The sequence below is a fragment of the Cnephaeus nilssonii genome (assembly GCF_951640355.1).
Source record: "Cnephaeus nilssonii genome assembly, chromosome: 8".
Classification (NCBI taxonomy): domain Eukaryota; kingdom Metazoa; phylum Chordata; class Mammalia; order Chiroptera; family Vespertilionidae; genus Cnephaeus; species Cnephaeus nilssonii.
In genome coordinates this window covers 13,863,069-13,887,422 of record NC_137079.1, presented here as the reverse complement: position 1 = coordinate 13,887,422, position 24,354 = coordinate 13,863,069, and the positions used below count along the sequence as shown (strand labels likewise).

At 38.9% G+C, this 24,354-nt stretch overlaps 1 protein-coding gene across 1 annotated transcript in view; it reads left to right on the top strand.

Moving 5' to 3' along the window:
- TUSC3 (tumor suppressor candidate 3) overlaps nt 1–24,354 on the top strand; it is a 115,875-nt gene that overhangs the window by 12,486 nt on the left and 79,035 nt on the right. Inside the window, exon 2 of the mRNA XM_079779415.1 lies at nt 19,151–19,320. Within this exon, the coding sequence (XP_079635541.1) occupies nt 19,151–19,320 (170 nt within the window). The remainder of the gene's footprint in view (nt 1–19,150; nt 19,321–24,354) is intronic.

The following is a 24,354-nucleotide window of genomic DNA, read 5'->3' as shown; positions in this document are numbered from 1 at the left end:
CATTTCTGGAGGCTGGAGGTCCAATCCGGGTGCCAGCAGAGTCGGGTTCTGGAGGACCCTCTACCAGGTTGCAGATGACTGATTTCTCATTTAAACCTACAGGGCGCATAAAGGGCAAGCGAACTCTGGGGTTCATTTCGTAAGGCATTAATCCAGTTCACCCTCATGACCTAATCACCTCCCAAAGGCCCTACCTCTCAGTACCATCACATTGGGAGTTAGGATTTCAACATGTGAATTTGGGGGTGACACAAATATTCAGTCTACTGTAACCACCTTAGAGAAGTAGGTCAGTAAAACTTTATTTTAAGCTAGATGTTACACTTTGTGTTCAAATGGGTTTTCATGTAGGTGTAAATCACTTGGAAACATTTAGAGGGATCAGCCAATTAGAAGCTAATAAGCATGTCTAACCTCATACTTACAGTTGTAAGGGATGTCTCCAGCTGTGGAACTAACTATCCTGGTGTTATTATGTGTTAAGATTTTTTTGAAGGAGAAAAGGTAGTTTAACTTTGGGGATTTTTTTCCTGCTGAGCATTTAGTTCTTATTTAAATTTTCCTTGATTTGTTGTTTTGAAAAATTTTATACTTACTATAGGCTTAGTAATCAAAAGCAATGAGCATTTTTAAAAACATACTGTGCTGTCATCTAAAGTATACATTTTATGGGACATATTCAATCAACTGAATAATTTCTGCATATGTATACATATTTTTGTATATAAATATATTGTGTATTGGGAAACAATAGGAGTTTGGTAAAGTTCATTTTTTGTGTGTTTGATACTTCACCTGATCTTAGCCAAAAGGCCGAGAAGCAATGTGTTTGATTTTTAACACTTAGTTTTAAAGATGACAGAGGCTCCCTTGTAAAGTGGCCAGTATGTTATTAAAAGTTTACTGAGCTATAATAATTTGATTTCATTTTGCAGTGATTATTTAAAATTGTCATTTTTTTTCAGTGAAATGGAATCTCTTCATGGAAACTAATTTAAATATTAAGAAGTTAAATATATTATATATGCATATACATATATTGTTTCATTAATTATGAGAATAATATATATATATTTAAATTTCTTGGAGGCATACTTCTTTTACAAATATATAATTTACAAGGGGCCCAGTGCACGAATTCGTGCACCTTGAAAGGAACTGTGGCCCGCGAGGCTGTGGTGGGTACAGGGGCAGGTCTCTGCCCATCCTCTGCGCCCCCGGTCCTCTGTCTGCCTGCAGCCCTACTCCCACCGCCACCGCTCACACGTGCTGATGGTGCTGTCCCTGCTTGCACCTGCTGACGGCGTGGAGCGGTTGGGGCTGGCGCCAGCAGTGGATGCAAGTGGGGCCGGCAGCCCCTGAGGGGCAATGGGGCCCAGCAGCTGCTGCTTGCACCTGCTGATGGTGCCAAGCGATCAGGGCCAGCACCGAGTGCCGGCAGTGAGTGCAAGTGACAGCTCCAGTCCCAGCAGTGGGTGCGAACGGAGCCAGCAGCAGGTATGAGCACCGGGCAGGACCACGGTGCACAGGAGCGAAGGATTTTCGGTAATCACCAGAGGCTCAGCCCAGTGACAGTGACCGGCACCCTGCCTTGGTTTGGTGCCCCCGCTCACCTGCTCCACCATCCCACCGTGGCCGACACCTGTCATGTTCCATGCTCTGCCACCTGCTGCCAACGCCTGCCATGTTCTGTGCGCCCCTTGGTGATTAGCGCACATCATAGTGACTGGTGGTTCGGTTGTTCCACAGTTCGGTCTATTTGCATATTAGGGTTTTATATATAGAAGATATTTTTGGTAGAAATTATACATATTTTAGACTTTTAAAAGATACCTTTAAACCTTAGATTAATGTGAATTTTAAATCTAGGAAAGGGTTATAAAAGTGAATCAGAAATTTATGATTTATATCCTATATAATCCTATATAATAAAAGGCTAATATGCAAATCGACCGAACGCAAAATGACAGGTCGCTATGATGTGCACTGACCACCAGGGGGCATATGCTCAACACAGCGCTGCCCCCTGGTGGTTAGTGCACTCCCACAGAGGGAGTGCTGCTCAGCCAGAAGCCCTGATCTGCTCTCCGAGGGGAGTGGGCCTAAGCCATCATTCGTACATCCCCCGAGGCTCCTGTACTGCGAGAGGGCCGGTCTGAGGCTCCTCCCCCCCCCCGCAGTGCACAAATTTCGTGCACCAGGCCTCTAGTATAAAAATAATTATTAATTGTAAATGAATATAATAGCAACTGAAAATGATTACCAGTTTCAGATTTTGAGACTGATCTTAGTATTCTTTTCTTGTTGAAACTTAAAAGTAATTATACTTTGGATCTTTATTTATTTGCTGTTACTGAGCACAAAAGTTGTCTTTTTAATTTTTCTTTTAAATTTTTTATTTGCGTAGTGGCTTGCCTGGATTAATTCTGCAGTGATCTGTTTTTCCTGCAGGGATCAACCTCTGATTTTAAGGCTTAGGTTTTTTTCCTCCTTGTTTTTATTTTCAAGCCTGGCTCCCTAGGAATCGCCAGGTTTTGGTTAGAGGTTGTGATTAAGAGCCCAGACCCACTCAGTCTTCCATGCTTTCCAGTGATCTGTGTGAGGTTTGAGGGATGTCTTCGAATCTGGGAGTTTTCCTATCTGCCCTGCATTTAGCCAGGGATTAGCAGCTGGCAGGCACTTTTCCTAGTTGTTCCTGAGCAGGTGCAGTGTTCCAGACTGTGAGGGGTGCGTGTCATCTGTGCAGGGCTCTTTTTGCCCTTTTCTTACCCTGAATCCCTCAGTTAGATTTATGCTGAGTACATTGTTTTCCTTGCTGTTTCTAGTGTCTATTTTTTTCTCCAGTTGTTTGCCATTATGCTCTCTCTTGTTTTGCATAGTACCTCAGGCAGTGCTGTGGAGCTGCTGGTTCTCCTCCTGTCTTGCTTCTCTTCCTGACAGCCTTTGCTGAACTGTCTTAGAGCTGGGGGTGGTGGAGATAGATGGCGGCCTGTCTCTCCCTGAGCAACATCTCCCCTCTAGGAGTGGGAGTTAGAGGAAATGGTAGCCCCTAGTCTTCTCAGCTTGCCCCTCCAAGAGTGGAACCCCCACCTTCTGCCTATGAACAGGGGCTGGGTGAGGGGAAGGAGTCTCCTCTTCCTTCTTAGATGCTTTGCCCAGAATAGAAAGTCTGCAAAACAAAGCATTTCTGGCTTAAATGCCATGGATTCCTGCTATTCTTACCAAGATTCCTTGGATTCTCTTGAATAAAGGCTTCTCAAGTTTTGCATGCCCTTACCTTCCAGAGAGTCAGAAGGATTGTTCTTGATAATTTTCACCAGTCGCCTTCTGTTTTGCTGAGGAAGAGGGGCTGCCCAGCTCCCCTCAAGGCCGTTTTGGAAATCTGACTCCAGAAAGCATCTTAGCGAAACTTTATGCACCGGACAGATGATGAAATTAATACATGGGAGACTTAATAATACTATGAACTATTTGGTGAAGAACCTGACCCTTTTTTATCTTTCTTCCTAATTTTAGATTCTACACATTCCACAATTCCAGTGGCTTCTAAACTGTTAATAACTTAGTATAACAATTTAATTTTGAGATAGTATGACATGTTTTGAGACCAAACTAGCTGGGATGTGGTTGACAGGGTTGTGAAATCTTGCTCTCCACTGAAACCAGGGTTGATCTGTGTGAGAGCCTGGATTGGTGAGCCCTCCTCCCTGATTGTCCCATTGTGTCTGTAGCTCCTAGGTGAATTTCCTCCCAGGTAGGGAGGTCAGTTCTTTGTGAAGAATATGTACATATGGTGGTTGTGCTGCCCCACTAAAATTGGTAGCGCCTATTAATTAAAGTTATTTGTTTAATAAATGACATAAATATTTATGCTGTTTAAAATGAGAAGTAACAACTAATGTGTACCCACCCTCTCACAGTTGCTCTTTTTTTACATATTACTTCATAGGTTTAAGGCATACACAGTTGACAGGCTGTAGTTAAGGTTTTTACTGGTTCTTGAAATTAAATGTAATAATGTTTGAAAGACAAGCAATATTACTTTACCTTCTCAGGATTGATTTGACCGTGGTTTCTGTGCTTCTGTATTAATTGTAGAGTTTTGTGGGAGTTTTTTTTTTCTATTTCTATAAAAGAATGCCATTGGGGTTTTGATAGGGATTTCACTGATTCTGTAGATCACTTTAGGTAGTATGGACAATTTAACAATACTAAGTCTTCCAGTCCATGAACACAAGATTTTTTCCATTTGTTTGTGTCTACTTTAAGTTATTCAATGTTTTGTAGTTTTCATTATGCAAATCTTTCACCTCCTTAGTTGCTGTTTTTTTGTTTGTTTGTTTGTTTGTTTTGTAAGTATTTTGTTATTTTTGGTGCTGTTGTAAATGGGATTGTTTTTAAATTTTTTTTCCACAAGGTTTCTTGTTAATGTGTTGAAATGCATACTGCTGATGTGAATGCAATATGGTGCAGCCACTATGGGAAACAGTGTGGAGGTTCCTCAAAAAAATTAAAAATGGAACTACCTTATAACCCAGTGATTCCACTTCTGGGTATTTATCAAAAAAAAATTAAAATAAACATTTTGAGAAGATAACTGCACCCCATGTTCATTGCAGCACTATTCCCAATAGCCAATATGCAGAAACAGTGTGTGTCCATCAATTGATAACTGGACAAAGAAAATGGGGTATGCACAGTCAGCCATAGAAAGGAAAGAAAATGTGACAACATGAATAAACCTTGAGAATACTATGCTAAGTAAAATGCCAGTCACGAAAAGAAAATACGGCATGATTCCACTTATATGAGGTATGGAAAATAGTTAAGTTCATTGCATCAAAGAGTGAAATGGTAGTTGCTGGGCACTGAGGTGGGGAATTGGGGAGTTACTGCTAATCAACGGCTGTGAAGTTTCAGTTAAGCAAGTTGAATGAGTTCTAGAAATGTGCTATTCCACATTGCAGCTATAGTCAACAATAATTCAGGTGACTTAAAATTTCATTAAGAGGGTAGATCTTATGTTAAATTCTTACTAAACTAAACTAAAATTTTAAAGAATTATCCCCCCAAGGTCATTTTAAACACTAGTTGCAAACAATTATGAATGAAACAAAAGGTGGCAATGATACTGCATTAAGATACATCCTAAGATACATGTACTCCCTCACATTCCCAAAATTTTCTGACTTCTAGCCAGGGAGCATTTAGAAATATCAATTGAATAAGTCAATGGCTTTGAACATTTCTGGTAGGAGGAGTAGTCACTGCTGATGAGGTTTCTCTTTCCCTGCCACATGCACTACATTCCATCCCATGCTGGGAAAATAGGATAATTTTTTTTTTTTTTCTGAAGATGCTTTAGAATTTCTTCTCTTGTTTCTAATGGTTTAGTGATCCTAATTTGGGTTCTAACTACAGATTGGTAATAGTGCTGTATAATTTTTGGCAGGTTTTTAGATTTCAATTTTTGGCAATTTGATATTGAAGAAAGTAAAAATGTTTTTAAAAACTCGAGTATTGACTAGGTTAACTATTCTTACATGTGATCATACGCATTTCCTACATAGGGTGGGACAAAAGTAGGTTTACAGTTGTGAGTATGCAAAACTTTATTCTTGCATTATTTTATTTATTAATTATTGTATTATTTTCCATACAAACAAATGTATCAATATAAATATAACAAACAATGGATCAGTTAATGTTATTTGTCAAACACTTGTTTACCACTACTATGTGAAAGATGCTGTTTTCAGCACTTTACAGATATAAACTTAGTGTTGTGAATAGCATTTCAGACCCTTGAAGCTCATTGTAGGGCATTAAACATTTAGTATTTAATCACAATAATTATAGGATTCAGTACTATTTTGGATTACTTTCTAAAGTGTGTTATAAATTCATGGTCACTTTGTAATAAAATAAAGAGTGAATACCATTCACTTTAGATTTGAAAGCAAGAGCCAATGCAGAGATGGACAGAGATTGACAGGGACCGTAGAGTGTGAAAGCAGTGTCACATGGGGGATGTTGGAAGTACTAATTTGACAGGTTTAGCTTAGAAAGATAAAGGCTAGTCGTTGTTCCCTCTGAATTTTTAAACGTATCTTTTATGGTTAATACTTTTGCTCCAGAGGGCAAAAGTAGTTCCAGTAGATGGGTGTTACATGTGTAAACATGTACCCACTAAAAGGAAGAATGTAAAATATTATCGCAGTTTTGAAATGAAATTGGCCACCTGGTGAGATAGCAAACTAATTTTTACTAGAAGTGTTCACCTTTGGTTACCAACTGTCAGGATATTGTACACGCCATATTGTGTGGGAGATTTAATTAAATTACATCCCCTCCAACTCCAATTATATTCTTTAGGGAAGGGAATGGTAATGGATTTTTTTTAAAAAGGATTTCTTTTCTTTCTTGGACAACTCCTAAAAGAGTACATTTATAAGAAGCATGAACCATTATCTATTCTCAACAACAAAAAATCCCTCTTATTTAAGAAGAGACTCTCTTCAATGAGGATCTAGTTTTAGGATGAAAAACCAGGAAAGGGAAGAAGAAGGAAGGGGAACATCACCTGAGTAAGCAGATGTGCTGAATCAGAGCTGAAGACAGGTGGTATAAGTAGATTGCCCTCTACTAACGGGGCCATATTTTGCAAGAAAATGTTAAAAACAGCTACTTGCTCTAACTGGTTTGGCTCAGTGGATAGAGCGTCGGCCTGCAGACTGAAGGGTCCCAGGTTCGATTCCAGTCAAGGGCATGTACCTTGGTTGTGGGCACATCTCCAGTAGGGAGTGTGCAGGAGGCAGCTGATCGATGTTTCTCTCTCATCGATGTTTCTAACTATCCCTCTCCCTTCCTCTCTGTAAAAATCAATAAAATATATATTTTTTAAAATCTATTTATGGGAAGTGTGATCAAACACAGTAGTATAACTGTTCAATGTTTTTATGGAAGTTAAAAATATTTAGATCTTAGTCGATGTTAAACTTATTTAATATTTCTTGAACATTCTACATTTTGAACCTCATAGACATAGTTAATTTGAGTAATTAGGTAGAGGCCAATGTATTGATGTGTCAGTGAGTAGGTGTAAGATTGTTCACCTCAGCAAAGCATTGACTTAAAGGCAGACGGATCAAGGAGGACAGGGATGTCTTGTTTTCTTTCTCTTTGTATTTTAAAGTGGGGAAAAATTCAACTTGCATATAAGAAATTTTAATAGTATTTTATCTGTTTTGATTATTTATTGATAATTTTATCAAATGTGTACTAGCACTCTTGCAGGTGTTTACAGTTTTAGGGGAAATTTGAAGCATATCCTATTCAGAGACTCTGTTTAGTGATGGAGACATATATAAAAACTAACAAAAATAAGATAAGTATAGGTAGGTTCACTTTGTGATCTATAAGGATATGTCCATGCCTCTGTATGGTAAGAACTGGAAAGGTTTCAGAGTTAGGTAATTGACTGAATTGAGTCTTGACTAATGAGGAGGAGTTAGACATGTTGATGAAGGCTGTGTTCTGGAATATGGAGTGTGTGTGTGTGTGTGTGTGTGTGTGTGTGTGTGTTGTGGGGTGGTGGTGATGGTGGTGGTGGGGAAGGAAGACAAATGGAGAACCCCAGGTGGTACAACCATCTGAAAATATAATGCGTTCAGGGACTGTCAAGTAGTGGGTCCTTTTGCATTTGCAGGATTCTGTTGGGATTAACATGAGGCGAGGCTGGACAGGTATAAATGGAAGCCAAGGCTTGAAGAGTCTGAAATGCTATTCAAAGCATTTGAAATTTATATTGTAGGAGATGTGCAGACATTCAAGTATAATATACAGATATGTGAATCACTGCATATCTGCACTTAGATAACAGAATTTTTAAAAAGAGGGGGACATATGTACTACTTTCAACAATAAAGATAAATTTTTAAAATATGTTCATAGCAGCACAATTTACCATAGCTAAGATTTGGGAACAGCCTAAATGCCCATCAGCAGATGAGTGGATTAGAAAACTGTGGTACATCTACACAATGGAATACTACGCTGCTATAAAAAGAAGGAATTCTTAGCATTTGCAACAGCATGGATGGAACTGGAGAGCATTATGCTAAGTGAAATAAGCCAGTGAGTGAAAGAAAAATACCACATGATCTCACTCATTTATGGATAATAAAGAACATTATAACCTGATGAACAAAATGATAGATACAGAGGCAGAGAAGCATCGAACAGACTGTCAAACTACAGCGGGAAGGCTGGGGAGGTAGCGGAGGGGGGAGGTAAGAGATTAACCTAAGGACTTGTATGCATATAAGCATAATCAGTGGACACAAGACACTGGGGGGTGGGAGTGAGGGCATGTGCTGGCAGTTCGGGAAGGCCAGGGGAAGGTCAATGGGGAAAAAAGGAGACATATGTACTACTATTTCTAATACTTTAAACAATGAAATAAAAATTAAAAAAAATAAATGGGAAAAACCTGTATGACCGTTGTTAAGAGAAATAAAAAATAATATGAAGGAGTCCTCTACAGCAATGAAAATAAATGCATAGGTTTTTAAAACAAAATTATATAAAAGTTTTAATATGATATTGGAGGAGGACATTAGACTAGGATTTGTTTCTTTTTGCTTTTCTATTTAGATTGTAAAAGTAAGCCTTTGAATAGTGGTTGATGTTTATGGTGGCAGAATGGAAACTCCATTAATGTGGTTAGAACTCTGTTACTCTGCTATAATTCAATCTGTCCATTTCTGGCATGTTTATCACCAGAAAAACTCAAAACTATTTTGCTAGAGCCAGGAAAATAGTTTTATTTTTTGGGCTTATATTGATTTCTTCTATCCCTTTACATTATTGGATCACTAAATTAGACTTGAAATTTCTGGGATTGCTTTCTTCAGTTTCTTAGTAAAGAGATACATAAAACCCTGGTTACTGAAAGATTTTTTTATACATACTCCAGGTCCTTTTTCTGAAATGATCTAAGATGTTCATTACTAAAGATTAATGTGGTAGTAACTGCACGTTAGAGTATAATGAAACAGTCTCATTTTCTCAAATACCAACCTGACCAAAAGTAAGGATTATATTGAAGTGAAGTGAGTGTAGATTTCAGAATACCCGTAGAATCAATCAATAGATGAGAAGATGAGTGTAGGAGCAATCAATAGATGGGAAGATGAGTGTAGGAGCAATCAATAGATGGGAAGAGCAAGGAGGCATAGGGTAACTGATCCACCCCTGGCTGCGTTAAACATTTCTTCCTGGAGAAATCACAATATCTTATCTTTTAGCTACTGTTTTTTCAATATCTTCCACTGTCTTTGTCCAGGGGGCAATAACTGTTGTTCTGTTGTTTACAGAGTAATGTAGGTAAAAATTTAAAACAACATGGAAATTTATAAAGTAACCTTCTCTAGAGATAAACCATTATCAGTTTGCTGTATGTCCTTTCAGATATTTAGCGTGTACATAAAATAAGTTCAACAAATAATCACATCTATTTTGAAATATGAATAAGTACTTTACTGAAAAGTAATCCTTTTGAATTACTTAAAGGTAAATGTGACTATTCTTTTAGGTAAGTCTGTCTCATCTTGTTATTGACTACTAGAAGCCTGGTGCATGAAATTCATGCACGGCAGGGGGGTTGTCACTCAGCCCAGCCTGTACCCTCTCCAATCTGGGACCCCTGGAGGGATGTCCGACTGCCCGTTTAGACCCGATCCCGGTGATATCGGGCCTAAACGGGCAGTCGGACATCTCTCCCACAATCCAGGACTGCTGGCTCCCAACTGCTTGCCTGCCTGCCTTCCTGATTGCCCCTAACCGCTTCTGCCTGCCAGCCTGATAACACCTAACCACTCCCCTGCCAGCCTGATTGATGCTTAACTGCTCCCCTGCCAGCCTGTTTGCACCCAACTTCCCTCCTCTGCTGGCCTGGTCACCCCTAACTGCCCTCTCCTGCAGGGTTGATCACCTCCAACTGCCCTCCCTTGCAAGCCTGGTCCTTCTCAACTGCCCTCCCTTGCAGGTCGGGTGCCTCCCAACTGCCCTCTCCTGCTGGCCATCTTGTGGTGGCCATCTTGTGTCCACATGGGGGCAGGATCTTTGACCACATGGGGGCAGCTATATTGTGTGTTGGAGTGATGATCAATCTGCATATTACTCTTTTATTAGATAGGATAGAGGCCTGGTGCACGGGTGGGGGCCAGCTGGTTTGCCCTGAAGGGTGTCCCTGATCAGGGTGGGGTTCTCTTAGGGCATGGGGCGGCCTGAGTGAGGGGCCTGTGGTGGTTTGCAGGCCAGCCACGCCCCCTGGCAACCCAAGCGGAGGCCCTGGTATCTGGAATTTATTTTCCTTCTACAATTGAAACTTTGTAGCCTGAAGCGGAGCCACGCCTGCTGCTCCCTCCGCCGCTGGCAGCCATTTCTGTGGCACTTAATTCACCTTCTATAATTGAAACTTTGTAGCCTTAAGTGGAGGCTGGGCCTGGCCAGGGTGTGCGGAAAGCTTTGCTTCCCCTGTTGCCGCCGGCAACCCTGGCTTGCTCTCTCAAGATCCATTCTGCTGCCATTTCCGTTTGAATTTGTTTACCTTCTATAATTGAAACTTTGTAGCTTGAGTGGAGGCTTAGGCCTGCAACAGCTTGCGGAAAGGTTGGCTTGCTCTGTTACCTGGGAAACCTTGCTTTCTGTGGCTGTAGCTATCTTTATTGGGTTAATTTGCATACTTGCTCTGATTGTCTTGTGGGCGTGGCTTGTGGGCGTGTTGATGGTACGGTCAATTTGCATATTACCTTTTTACTAGGTAGGATGATCCTGTTCTATTCCGTGCCATATTATGATCTAAGCGATCTTCTTTTTATAGGCACACATAAGATTAACAAACATTTGCAATTATAAACAATACTGCAGTGAATATGCTTATATATAAGCACATGTGCCTTAACTGATGATTTCTTGAGGATACATTGTTAGAAATGTTATTGCTGCACTAAAGGGTACATGCATTAAAATTTTATATGTCTTTTTAGGGTGACTTTGAAAGATTTACCATTGTATAACATATTATTTCTTAACATTTTACATTGGTATTTTTAATATAGCATATTACATTTATGTGTTAAATTAAGCAAAATATTTATATAATATTTTTAGCAAATGAATATTCACACTAAACATGGGGCCAGATGTACAGACTACTCTCAAGTTTTAATGATACACTTTGCCCTGGACTGCTCTCTCTGATCATAATAGCAAATGCTTTAAGAAGAGTAATTCTGCCACAGTGGGTGGGGAACGGGGTCTGGACCAAGACCTATGTCAGCAATGAGAGTGTTTTGGTAAATCTGTTTATGAATTTGCAATGAAATGGAATTTTACCCATAGATTCTCTCTTCCTGATTTCATTTTTTTTTTAAATATATTTTTTATTGATTTTTTACAGAGAGGAAGAGAGAGGGATAGAGAGTTAGAAACATCGATGAGAGAGAAACATCGATCAGCTGCCTCTTGCACACCCCCTACTGGGGATGTGCCCACAACCAAGGTACATGCCCTTGACCGGAATCGAACCTGGGACCCTTGAGTCCGCAGGCCGACGCTCTATCCACTGAGCCAAACCGGCTTCGTCTGATTTCTTTATTTTTATTTATCTCTTGAGTTCATCCTCAAGTAGTCCTGGACCCTGCTAAGAGGGTCTACTCGGTACTGAATTCATTTTTTTTGCTTGCTTTGCTACCTTACATTACTGTTGTGCTTTTAATAAATAATACATTTCACTTATGATCCATTCTTGATATTGTAGGGATAAATGGAACAGTGGCAGGGACATCTCATTCTGTTCTCGGGCCGGGTGTGAACTTAGGATATTTTCTCTAATATTATGCAACTAGAGACCTGGTGCACAAAAATTCGTACACTCAGGGGGGAGGGGGTCCCTCAGCCCGGCCTGCACCCTCTCACAGTCTGGGACCCCTCGGGGGATGTCCACCTGCTGGCATAGGCCCGATCCCTAAGCTGGCAGTCAGACATCCTCTGGCAGCCCAGGAACCTTTGGGGGATGTCCACCTGCCAGCTTAGGCCCGCTCCCTGGGGGATAGGGCCTAAGCTGGCAGTCATACATCCCTCTGGCAGCCCGGGAGCCCTCGGGTGATGTCCACCTGCCAGCAGAGAGCAGCCCTAAGCTGCAGTCGGACATCCTTAGTGCTGCCGAGGCGGCTAGGTGGGAGAGGCTCCCGCCACCGCCACTGCGCTCGCAGCCGTCAGCCCGGCTTGTGGCTGAGCAGAGTTCCCCCTATGGAAGTGCGCAGACCACCAGGGGGTAGCTCCTGCATTGAGCGTCTGCCCTCTGGTGGTCAGTGCGTTGTTCTGCCATTAGGGTTAATTTGCATATTACCCTTTTAGTATACAGGATGATTTCTACATAAAACCCCACATGAGAAGTTTCTTTGGAGGCTTGGGGCCACAAATCTTTGGGCCTCTGCCGGTAATACAGATTTGAGTTAGTAGGTAGCTGTGATAATTTTAATACCTTTTATACAAAATAACTAAAGGAAATCTTTTGCTCTACCCCAAATATTTTACTGCTGTCATTTGGAAGTAATTCAGTAGACCAAATCTTATTTTGGTTGATGAAAGGCATTGGAAAACATTTAAAGTACATTTAAAGCTTTGCTCTTGGCTTGTTTGCTGTTGGATTCTATTTAGGTTTTCTTGGTTTTAATGATTTAACCATCACAGACTTCACTGATCAGTTTGTGTGACTTAAGAATAAACTTGCTAAGAAAAATCATCTCTCAGTTTTGCAATTAATAGTTGATGTTTTTGTTTTCACATATTCTTGTAGAAAACATTTTCTTTAGCTATAACACATTATATGTTGCTATTACTAGTGAAGAGTTATATACAAACCTGGCTTCTAAAATATGTTATTTTGTGATGTATTGTATGATTATAATAGGATTTCTGCTATATACGTTAACACTGGTAATGGCCACCTTGCCTGGATCCGGGCCCCCAGGAGAGTAAGGCCAGATGGCTGTGTACAGCTGTAGGAAGGGTTTCTTCTCTCCTCTTGCAGCTGCTGTGAGTCTTTGTCACTGGTGCCTGTTTTTAAAATGGGATATTTATTTAACAGAAAGATACGGAGTTCAATAAAGATGGTGACTGAAACTAATGCAATGGAATAAAAACAGATGCTCACTTAGCCCCCTTCATGACTGTCCCTTATTAAAATGTCTTCATATTTTGATCCTTCAGGGGTCAAAATTCTAATGATGCTATCTGTTGACAGGAGAGTATTGTATTAAAGCAATTTACAGTGAAAAATTGTCACGTAGACAGCCCACATGAATTAAATAAAAACCCAAAACAACAAAATACCACATGAATTAAATAAAAACCCCAAACAAAATAACTGTCTTAACTTTGTAGTAAAAAAAAAAACAAAACAGAATAACTCCCAATTCTGGTAAAGCCACTAATTACATGAGTGTAACTAAAAATATTTTTACTGCCTCTCTAGAAATACTTCACTTAACGAAATATTGCAGTGTTGCAAGGTTTCTCTTTTCTAAAAGAGGCATGACTATTTGAATAAATGTTTTATCAAATAACTTTATTTCTACGTTTTTTATTCAGATGGGAGTTGAATTAGGTACTACTATTTTGACATGTTGGTCTTAGGAAACGTGTGTAAGCCTATTCCCACTTGCAGATACCCCTGTCCCTGTCACAAATGCCGATTCCCTTTGATGTACTTCTCACGGACCAGGTCATCTTTAGTGTCTTCTCTGAGGAGGAATTGTCTGAGGATTTCCACTATTCCTCTGTAATTTTAAAGAGCTTGATATTAAATACATCAAAAAACTTTCAGGATGATTTATTTAAGGTCTTTTGAATCTCTTACTTTTGCAGCTTTGAAGTAATGATAGTTGAGTTTTCCAACAGAGTGTTAATTTCCTGCAGAAATACCATAATTTGCTGAGTTCTTAATTGATTAAACTGCCTGTTTGAATCCTTGCCCTCTCCGGGCATATGTATTATTTGCATTTAATATATTTTTAAATCAAAATAGTCTATTTTCTTATTTATTGTGTGGTCTTCTGAGTGTCCTTAAGGCTCCTGGTGGTCTTTAGTGGTCAGTTTGTAATGTACATGGGGTGATGGAGTGCCTGGTCTCTGGTATTTTGGTTTCTGGAAGTATTAATTGCCCTTTATATTGTATTCAAACCTGAGAGGAATTGTATAATATTAAGGAAAATGAATAAGGATTTGTAGGGACAGATACTTTCAGGAATTGAAGATAAGTTTTTTTCCCAAATGCAAAACAACACGCATCTGGCTACTTCTGTTTGATTTGTCAGTGGGCTTTGAGTGAACCTCTTAGATATAAAGTCTTGAAAAGTAAGACTCCCCCAAAATACAGGGAGACAGAAGGGGTCATGGTTTCTATGTGTCATCAAGAGATACCTTCAACATGTACTTCTTATTCTCACTCCAAATCTATATCCTGTGAATTACTGTAAGCAAATTATATTGTGGCTATTTTGATGATAGCAAGTACCTGAGTAAATACTGTGTAGGTGACTGGTACACAGGCACATGAATGGCTATTCCTCTGGTAGATGTCTCTTAAGACATGAGACCACCTGTATATCTTTGTTTTGGTGCATCTGGTCATCATTAAAATGTACCTAGGGATAAAATGCTGGAAACAACATCTATAATAATAAAAGCATAATATGCTAATTAGACCGGACAACCGAATGACCTTCCGGACGTCCTTCTGAATGAATCCACAGTGGTTGGGGCCAAGGCAGAGGCGGTTAGGAGTGATCAGGCAGGCAGGCGAGCAGTTAGGGGCGATCAGGCAGGCAAGCAGAGTGGTTAGGGGCAATCAGGCAGGCAGAGTAGTTTAGGGGCAGTCACGCAGGTAGGCGAGTGGTTAGGGGCCATCAGGCAGGCAGGTAGAGGTGGTTAGGGGTGATCAGGTAGTCAGGCAGAGGCAGTTAGGGGTGATCAGGCAGGCAGGCAGAGGTGGTTAGGGGCGATCAGGCAGGCAAGCAGAGTGGTTAGGAGCAATCAGGCAGGCAGGCAGGCGAGCAGTTAGGAGCCAGCAGTCCTGGATTGCGAGAGGGATGTCTGACTGCCAGTTTAGGCCCGATCCCACAGGGATCACTGCAGGACTGGGCCTAAACCAGCAGTCAGACATCCCCCGAGGGTTCCTGGATTGCGAGAGGGTACAGGCCGGGCTGCGCCTCCCCACCCCCACCCCTCTGTGCACAAATTTTGTGCACCGGGCCTCTAGTATGAATATAAAAGTATTAGATTAGTGAGATTTTTTTTTCCATATGTAAGTTTTACTATAGAATGAACAATTTTATTTCATGATGCTTAGTGAAATGTATCATTTATTTATTTGTATTTTTGTTAGGAATTGGTTTGTAGAAACATGAATTGAGAACAATTTGAGTAATATCATGTTGAGGATTGGCATATAGATTATAGATTATGCCAGTTTGTTTATTATAGTTACTTGCCTTAAAATTCAGTTTTAATAAAAAATATTAAAATAAAAATATAGGCTGGACACCTAGAGTTAATATGACTGATTACCTTAACTTCATTAATATGTGGGACCTGCTAGCTCTTGCTTTTTTCAATGTAACAAACAAGGACAGGGTTTCTTCTTTTAAGATTCTAAATATTAGATTTCTTTTGTCTTTTCTGATCTGGTAGATTTATGACACCCCTGTTCCTATATCCTGGCCTTGGCCAACAAAATCCAATTGATCACACACTCTTTACATAGCCCCTGTCAAGGTTTCAGAATTTTCCTCTGTGCTAAATTTAAATTAGCCATTACCATCCAGTTAGTGTTCACAGACATGAGATCTTATATGCCATCTTATCCTGATGGCACTAAGGCATTTAACACCAAAGCTATAACCGTAATGCCAATATAGGCATTATTTTTACTGCTAGAGCTTCTTTGCCATAAGGCCTTGAGTGGAGGACCTGCTATACTCCTTCCTCTTTCATTTTCCATAAATTTAACACAATGCTTGTCCTGTAAGCAGTAATCCACAATGTTCATTTATAAATTTAGCACAGTGCTTGTCATATACTAAGTACTGGGAAAACTTTAGATAGCTCTGAGATTTAAGATATTAATGAGATTATTTTTTAAAAAAAATTTTCCACTTAGATGTCCCTTCAGGAGCCACTGTTCCTCTCAGTGTTGCTGATAGGAATTAACCTGAGGAGAAGGGAACAAAATTGGAGTGCCTGTCCTTTGCAGGATGCTTGATATGAGTTTTCCATACATTAAATCATTTAATTTTACCAACATTGTTGTCTGGTATTATTTGTTTTAGAGATAGAGAAACTGAGATCCAGAGAAATAATTTTGTAAGGTCACATTGCATATAAATACGGAAGCATCATTTGACTTGAGCCATTGAATTCTTTTCTAATTTAAAAATAGACATATGGTGCTTTCTCAGTTTTAAAAGGTTACATTATATTCCATCTTATGGATGTGTCATCAAGAGATACCTTCAACATGTACCACACAAAGTTCCCCCAGAAATTATATTTTTTTTCCTTGTTCCCCTTGGGAATAGGGAATCAAGGTTCCTGAGTATTACTCTCTTTAAGAGACCAAAAGGGACAGCCAAGCAGAGAAGGTGGTGAAGTCTGAAAGCAGTTCTGCAGAAATGAAATGGTAGCAGAAGGAAAAAATGCCAACAGAGAGGAGCACAAATGGCCCTGAAATGGAAATACATACGTCGAAGGGACAAATGCACCTAACCTGGCCCTTAAATAGGGCTACAGTCCCGTCCCAGAGAAATGCAGCAGTGGAGTAAACCGTTTGGAGACTGTAGCTCAACCTGTGATTCTTTCTTAGGTCATTGAATTCACATTGAACAATTTTCTGTTCCTTACTGAATGTTTCTACTATATCAGCTTACAATACTTTCTTTGGAGAATTATCTCAACCTTCTTTATAATAGACTAGAGGCCCAGTGCACGAAATTCATGCACTCAGAGTCCCTCAGCCCAGCCTGTGCCCTCTCGCAGTCCGGGAACCCTCAGGGAATGTCCGACTGATGGCTTAGGCCCGCTCTCCGCGGGGAGCAGGCCTACGCTGGCTGGCGGACATCCTTAGCGCTGCTGTGGAGGCGGGAGAGGCTCCTGCCACCACTGCTGTGCTCGCCAGCCGTGAGCCTGGCTTCAAGCTGAGCAGAGCTCCCCCTGTGGGAGTGCACTGAGCGTCTGCCCCCCTGTTGGTCAGTGCACATCATAGCAACCGGTCATTCCGCTATTCAGTCAATTTGCATATTAGCTTTTTATTATATAGGATGCTCTTGAAAGTGTGAGTAACCATGATGCCCTTCCCTTCCCAGACCTTTTTTTCAGTACAAAGGAGACAGCTAATCACATGGCTCACTTCTGCACACTACTTCCTAAATAGAGAATATGGAACTCAGCTCTCTTTAATTATGTGTTCTAAATCCATATTTAATGCTCAATATTTTTGCTATTATTTTCTTCAAGTGTATTGGTACTTTAAAAACACATCTTTCTGTATTATCTTAAAACATTTAAGCATCTGGAAACTACATGTTAACTTATTTACCTGGCCTACTTTTTACCATAAAGAATGCATGCTTACAAAGAATTATTTTCTAAGCCTAATCAGGGAATTAAATTAGAGGAACTTTCATAATAAACTATCTCACTGTGTAGAAAAGTCTACTTTTGTTTAAATGGTTCCCCAGATTTTTTTTAAAGACTATATGTGTGTATAGAGATATCACACATGAACATTTAACACACACACACACACACACACACACACACACACACACCACTATTACATGGATAAACAGCCTAGGAATTAACAGTAGAAAAACCAACTTTGAATTCAGGCTTAACCACTTAGTAATTTGATCTTAAGTAAGTAATTTAGGTTCTCTGAACCTGAATTTTTTCTCTATGGAATAGGGATGTTGGTTGGCACCTGACATGTTGTATGCCTAGTATGGTAACTGACACATTGGAAGTACTCATTAAACATGTCTTTTTGTTTGTTGTAAGCCTTATATTAAAGTATGAATGATAATGCTACATTTAAAAAATAAACTCAATTTTTTATGATTTCTGAAATGAGTGTAGCTAAGTGTCATTGGCTCTTTATCAGTGACAAATGATCAGAGAGTGCTCTGAAATGATGATCAAAGCCATACATCTTATAGCAGTTTCAGGTGCTTCTTGCTCTTGGATTATTGACTTTAAAATGGGAAAGTTGCTTGAGGCAAGAGATATAAAAACTGAACACACTGCTCCTTGTGGGTGGAAATTGGAACAAAAGTTAACCTTGTGTGAGTACTCAAAAAAAAATAGAGATCTTGTACTTTCTTAATTTTTATTTTAGAAGTTAATAAGTAATAACATGTATCTCTCTATATAAAAACCTAAGCAACTGTTTGATGCGCACTGACCACCAGGGGGCAGATGCTCGACACACAGGCATGGAAACATGGAACAGACTGAAGAATCTCAGAGGGAAGGGGGTGTGTGTGAAGAGATTAACCAAAGATTTTATATGCATACCAGAGCCCCCGTGCATGGATTTGTGCACTGGTGGGGTCGCTCTGCCTGGCCTGCGGGGATCGGGCAGAAACCGGCAGTCCGACATCCCCCGAGGGGTCCCAGATTGCGAGAAGTTCCATATTGCACTTAGTTGTCATTTCTCCCTCTTCTCCGTGTTACTGTTCCTCAGCCTTTCCTGGTCTTTCATGAACTTGACACCTTTGAAGAGCACTGGTTAGTTATTTTATAGACTTCTTACTAAACTTGTGTCAGTTTAATGTTTTCTCATGATTAGATTGAGGTTTACCTTTGTGCTAAGAATACCATGGAGGTGATGTGCTCTTATCTGTGGATCTCAGGGAATACGTGATATTGATGTGTCATACTACATCTGGTATTGTTCACCAAAACAAGGACTTTTAACAGAAAATAACATTCGCTAAAATATAATCTCATGTAATTCTGCTTATATGAAATACAAACTGAAGGACTTTAACCTTGTGTAAATTTAAATTCCTATATTTAATTGCAGAATCTGTTAGCCGAAAAAGTAGAACAGTTGATGGAATGGAGTTCCAGGCGCTCAATCTTCCGAATGAATGGCGACAAATTCCGAAAATTTATAAAGGCACCACCTCGAAACTATTCTATGATTGTTATGTTCACGGCTCTTCAGCCTCAGCGGCAGTGTTCTGTGTGCAGGTAATCAAGCATTTAAAATTTAAAAAAACTACTATTGCGTGCTTATATATTTACTTTACTATATGTAAGATAAATGTACATAACAGAATAAAACAGTTCAATGTTTTAGTCATATATAACTATGAGCATTTAAAAGTAAGCTAAAATCATTGTATTCTAGGAAATGACATTGATAGGCCAATGTTCTTGTATTATATAACATTTTTATTGACCATTTTCATATATAATCATGAAAAATAGTTATCAGTATGTCCTATCTGAAGGTAAGAATGTGATAGAATTTGGTTTGAATATTGCCTTGTGGTTCACCTAATTATATCTTGTAGACAGCGAAGTAGTCCCTTTACACTAATCTATTATAACAGTTTTATAGAGAGGACACACTTACTAGGGAAGTCCATTTAGTTTTCAATCTCTCTAATGACTAGAACTTGCTTCCTGTGAAATAGAAGTAAACAATTTGAAATGCATGAAATATTTTTCAGTAGAAATATCCTAAAGAAAATTTTGGACAAGTACAAGTACATATGTAGCAAATGCTGTTTTTTAATGAAACTTTTTAGTTTGAGATAATTGTAGGTTCATGTGCAATTGTAAAAAAAGAAAATGCAAACAAATCATATACTTTTTACCTGTTGGCCCACAGTGGTAACATCTTGCAGAACTATACACACTCTCACCGGCAGGGTGTTGGTATGGATACAGTCAAGATACAGAACAGGTCCATCCCCATAAGAATTCCTCTTGTTGTCCTTTATTGCCACCCCCACATCCATTCCACTCCCGACCTCCAAACTTTGTTCCCTATTTCTGTATTTTGTCAAGACTGTTATGTAAATGGAATCATACAGTGTATGACCTTTTTGGTTTGCTTTTCACTCACTTACTGTAATTCCCTTAAAATCCATCCAAGTTGTTGTGTTTATCAATAGTTTAATCTTTTTTTACTGAGTAATATTTTATGATATGGAAATACCACACTTTAACCATCCATATGTTAAAGGACATCAGTGTTGTTTCTAGTTTTTGGCCATGACATGTACAACTGCTGTGAAACTTCTTATACAGGTTTTTGTGTGAACTTAAGTTTTTGTTTCTCTGGGATAAACACCAGACAGTATAGTGCTCGGGTTGTATGGTGGCTGCCTGTTCTGCTTTACAAGAAACTTTAACTTTCTGAATGTTTCCGGAGTGGCTGTGTCAGTCTACACATCCACCAGCGGTGTGCAAGTGAGGTGGTTTTCCATCTCCTCACCAGCATTGCTGTTGTCACTCAGATAGAGATGGAGTGCTGTCTCCTTGTGGTTTTACTTTGCATTTCTCTAATGGCTAATGGTATTGAACATCTTTTTATATGCTTATTTCTCTTGTTGAATATTGTTTTGCATGCTTATTTATCATCCATATATCTTCAGTGAAATATGTATGTTTTTTTGCCCATTTCTAATTGGAGTTGTCAGTTTTTTATGTATTATAAATGCTAGTTCTTTATCAGATATGTGATTTTCAAATATTTTCTTCTAGTCCATGGCTTTCTTTTCATGCTTATAATGGAATCCTTTGCAGATTTTAATTTTGGCGAGGTCCAATTTATAACTTTCTCCTTTTACATTTCTTACTTTCCTTATAAAATTGAAGAACTCTTTGCTTAGCCCTAGATCCCCAAATTTTTCCCTATGTTTTTTTCTAAGAATTTAGTTTTAAATTTTGGTATGATCTTAGAAAGCATTCAGTCTTTCATCATTAAGTATGATATAGCAATAGGATTTTCATAGATGTCCTTTATCAAGTTGAGGAAGTTCTTTATTTGTAGTTTACTGAGCGTTTTTATCCTGAATGGGTGTTGGATTTTGTTAAGTTTTTATTGATGTGAATTGATATGATTTTGTTGATATGGTGAATTACTTTGACTGATTTTCCAATGTTGGACCAGTCTTATAATTTGGAATAAATCCCACTTAATTGTGGAATATTATTCTTTTTATGCATTGCCGGATTCTGATTGCTAATATTTTGTTGAAAATTTTCACATCTAACTTTATGATAGATATTGATCTGGGTTACTTTTTATATCATTTTAATGTTGTTTTGTCTAGTTTTGGTACCAGGGTAATATTGGCCTCATAAAGTGAATCGGGAAATGTTATCTCCCCATTTATTATTCTGGAAGAGATTGTGAAAACTTACACAATTTTAGAAGATTATGTTACTACTTCTTTAAATGTTTGATAGAATTCTTCAGCAAAACCATTCAGGCCTAGAGATTTTTTTTTTCCTTAACCATTGTCTGTTTCTTCTTAGCTGACCACTTGACCACTGTTTTCCGAAAAACAATTGCTTTTTGTGTGGTAACTCCACACCCAAACTCTGCACATTGTATATTCATCTGTAGACTTTTTAAAAATGTCTGAATCATTGTTAGCTCTAGTGGAAATGGAAGTTATTAGTGACATAGTCAATGAGAAAGGCAAAACAGTTCTGTTCATAGGAGTTTACAGAAAGAGAATTTCAGTGTTCTGAAATTTTCAAGAAGGATCTCATCACAACCTAATAGTAAGTATACATAATAGGGCATGGCTCACAGTGGGTAGAGAGGATAGTGAACAAAAGTATTTTGAAAAACAGCACTTCAGATGATTCCGAGTTCCTCTCCTAGCAAATTTGAGGACCAGGACTCAAGTGAGCATTAATACTGCTGTCAGAATTGGGCTAGCACGTATGGATAGGGAAGGTATATATATATATATATATATATATATATCTTAAGAGATGCTGTGAAGCCCTAGGCAGGAAAAATACCACCTTAATTGACATTTTTGTGTAAGAGTTGTTTCCCCTAAAACTACAAAATGTCTTTTGCCATGCTATAATACCAAATATGTTTTAGGAAAATCATTTCCTTGCACCTAAATATTGAATTAATTGAATTTCTATATTCACTACTGTGTGAAGAAATACATTTATTTGATGATTGTATTTCTGGCAGGTATAATCTAAAAATACCTTATTATCAAAGTATTTATTTCACAGTTACATATACTTATAAATATTTAGATAACATTAACCGTAATATACTGTTAAATGATTTTGCTTAACATATTATGTTGTTAAATGAATTTTCAAATATGGACCCTTAATTTTGTTTGTTTGTTTATTGATCCTAAAGTGAGGAAGGGAGGTAGGGAGAGAGAAAGAAACATCATTTGGTTGCCTCCCACATGCACCCTGACTGAGGATTGAACCTGAAACCTGGGTATGTTTTTGGTGTATGTATGGGATGACACCCAACCAACCGAGCCACACTGGCCCGGGTTGGACCCTTAATTTTTTTAAATAACAGAGCTCAAAATAACCTTTATTTATTTGTTTGCTTATTATAAACTATCTATATAATAAAAGCCTAAGCGACCATTACAGCGGAACAACCAGAAAAACCGGTCACTATGATGCACACTGACCACCAGGGAGCAGACGCTCAATGCAGGAGCTGCCCCGTGGTGGTCAGTGCACTCCCACAGGGGAGCACAGCTCGCCAGAAGCCAGGCTCACGGCTGGCGAGCGCAGCAGCGGTGGTGGGAGCCTCTCCCGCCTCCGGGGCAGCGCTAAGGAGCAGCAAGCAGGCTGGCAGTAAGGAGCGAGGGTCCCGGACTGCGAGAGGGATGTCCACCCCTACGAATTTTGTGCACCGGGCCTCTGGTTTTCTAACGCAATTTCATATTTTAGAGTAATTCTAGATTTATGAGAGAAAACATTTGAAGTAATTATAAAAAGTTAAAATAATTTGCAAATCAGTGTGGTGGTAGGTTGTTAGAGAAGGGAGAAAGAACAGGGGAAGCCTTGAAAAGGAATAAAAAATATAGAGTCAATATATGATTCCCATACCCAGACATTCTGATTTAATTGCTTTGGGATGGCCCCAAGGCAATGACATTTACACAGACATGATCTCTGTAATTCCAGTATGTAACCAGTAGAGAGAAAGGGAAGATAAGAAGCAAGTTCATGATTCATAGTTTTTCTTTGTTTTTCTTGAGGAGCAATGGGATTGGGAAGACTAGTTGGATGACCATATAGTATTGAGGATCCCTTTTGAAACCAGAATACCCAACTTCTTAGTGAGGAATCTGGAGTTAGACCATTTTCTGTCCCAATACTCAGCAATTTAGGAGCAAGAAAACCTTCCTTAGGGGTTAGCATGTTTGGCTGATGGTGTACAGGGGTTAGGGAAGTGCTGTGAGAGTGCTAGTGATACAGTATTCCTATTTGAAATGTGTGGTTATGGGTTCAAAGTTGGATGGGGGATCAAAGGAAGCCAGGGAACAGCTGATAAATTAGATGTGAAGCAATTAAGTTCTATTTTAATGAGAGTGAAGAACAGATTTTGTGTAAAAATAGGATGGGGTTGAAAATTAAGAAGATGTCATACAGGGTTTACTTAATAAATAATTTATAAGTAATTTACTGAAGTATAATATAGGTGATTGTTGATGTTGTAGAGAAACTTATAGGGCTGTGGTTATGTCTAGATTAAATCATGTGTACTGAAATTGTTCAGGGTGATAATGGAGTTGGAGAGGAAAAAAATTAAGTGAGCTGATAGAGGGATGCCTTGGAGTTTGTTAGATGAGGATGATACATTTATATTATAGAGTAATAGAAATGTCAAAGGAAGATTTGTTAAATAATTGTGAATGAGCATTGTTCTGAGATTTACTATTATGGAGCCAAGAGAGTACTGTTACCCATAGGATAGTTGGCAGAGTAGATCAAAGAGATCTCAACTAAGAAAAGGTAAAGTGTTGAGAAAAATTATTCAATTATACTCTTATATATTCTAAATTTAGCCTCAAACGGAGTTGTAGATTCATTGACAGAGATACCCTATCATAAGCAACCATCATTTTTTTTTTAACATGAATTAAATTCTAGGTTCTTCAGTGTCAATGAAATTTGGGGCCATTTTTTTTATAAAACTGCTATAATTTTTATAATTCTGTACAATATTTGTAAAAATTTATAGTTATAATTTTAAAA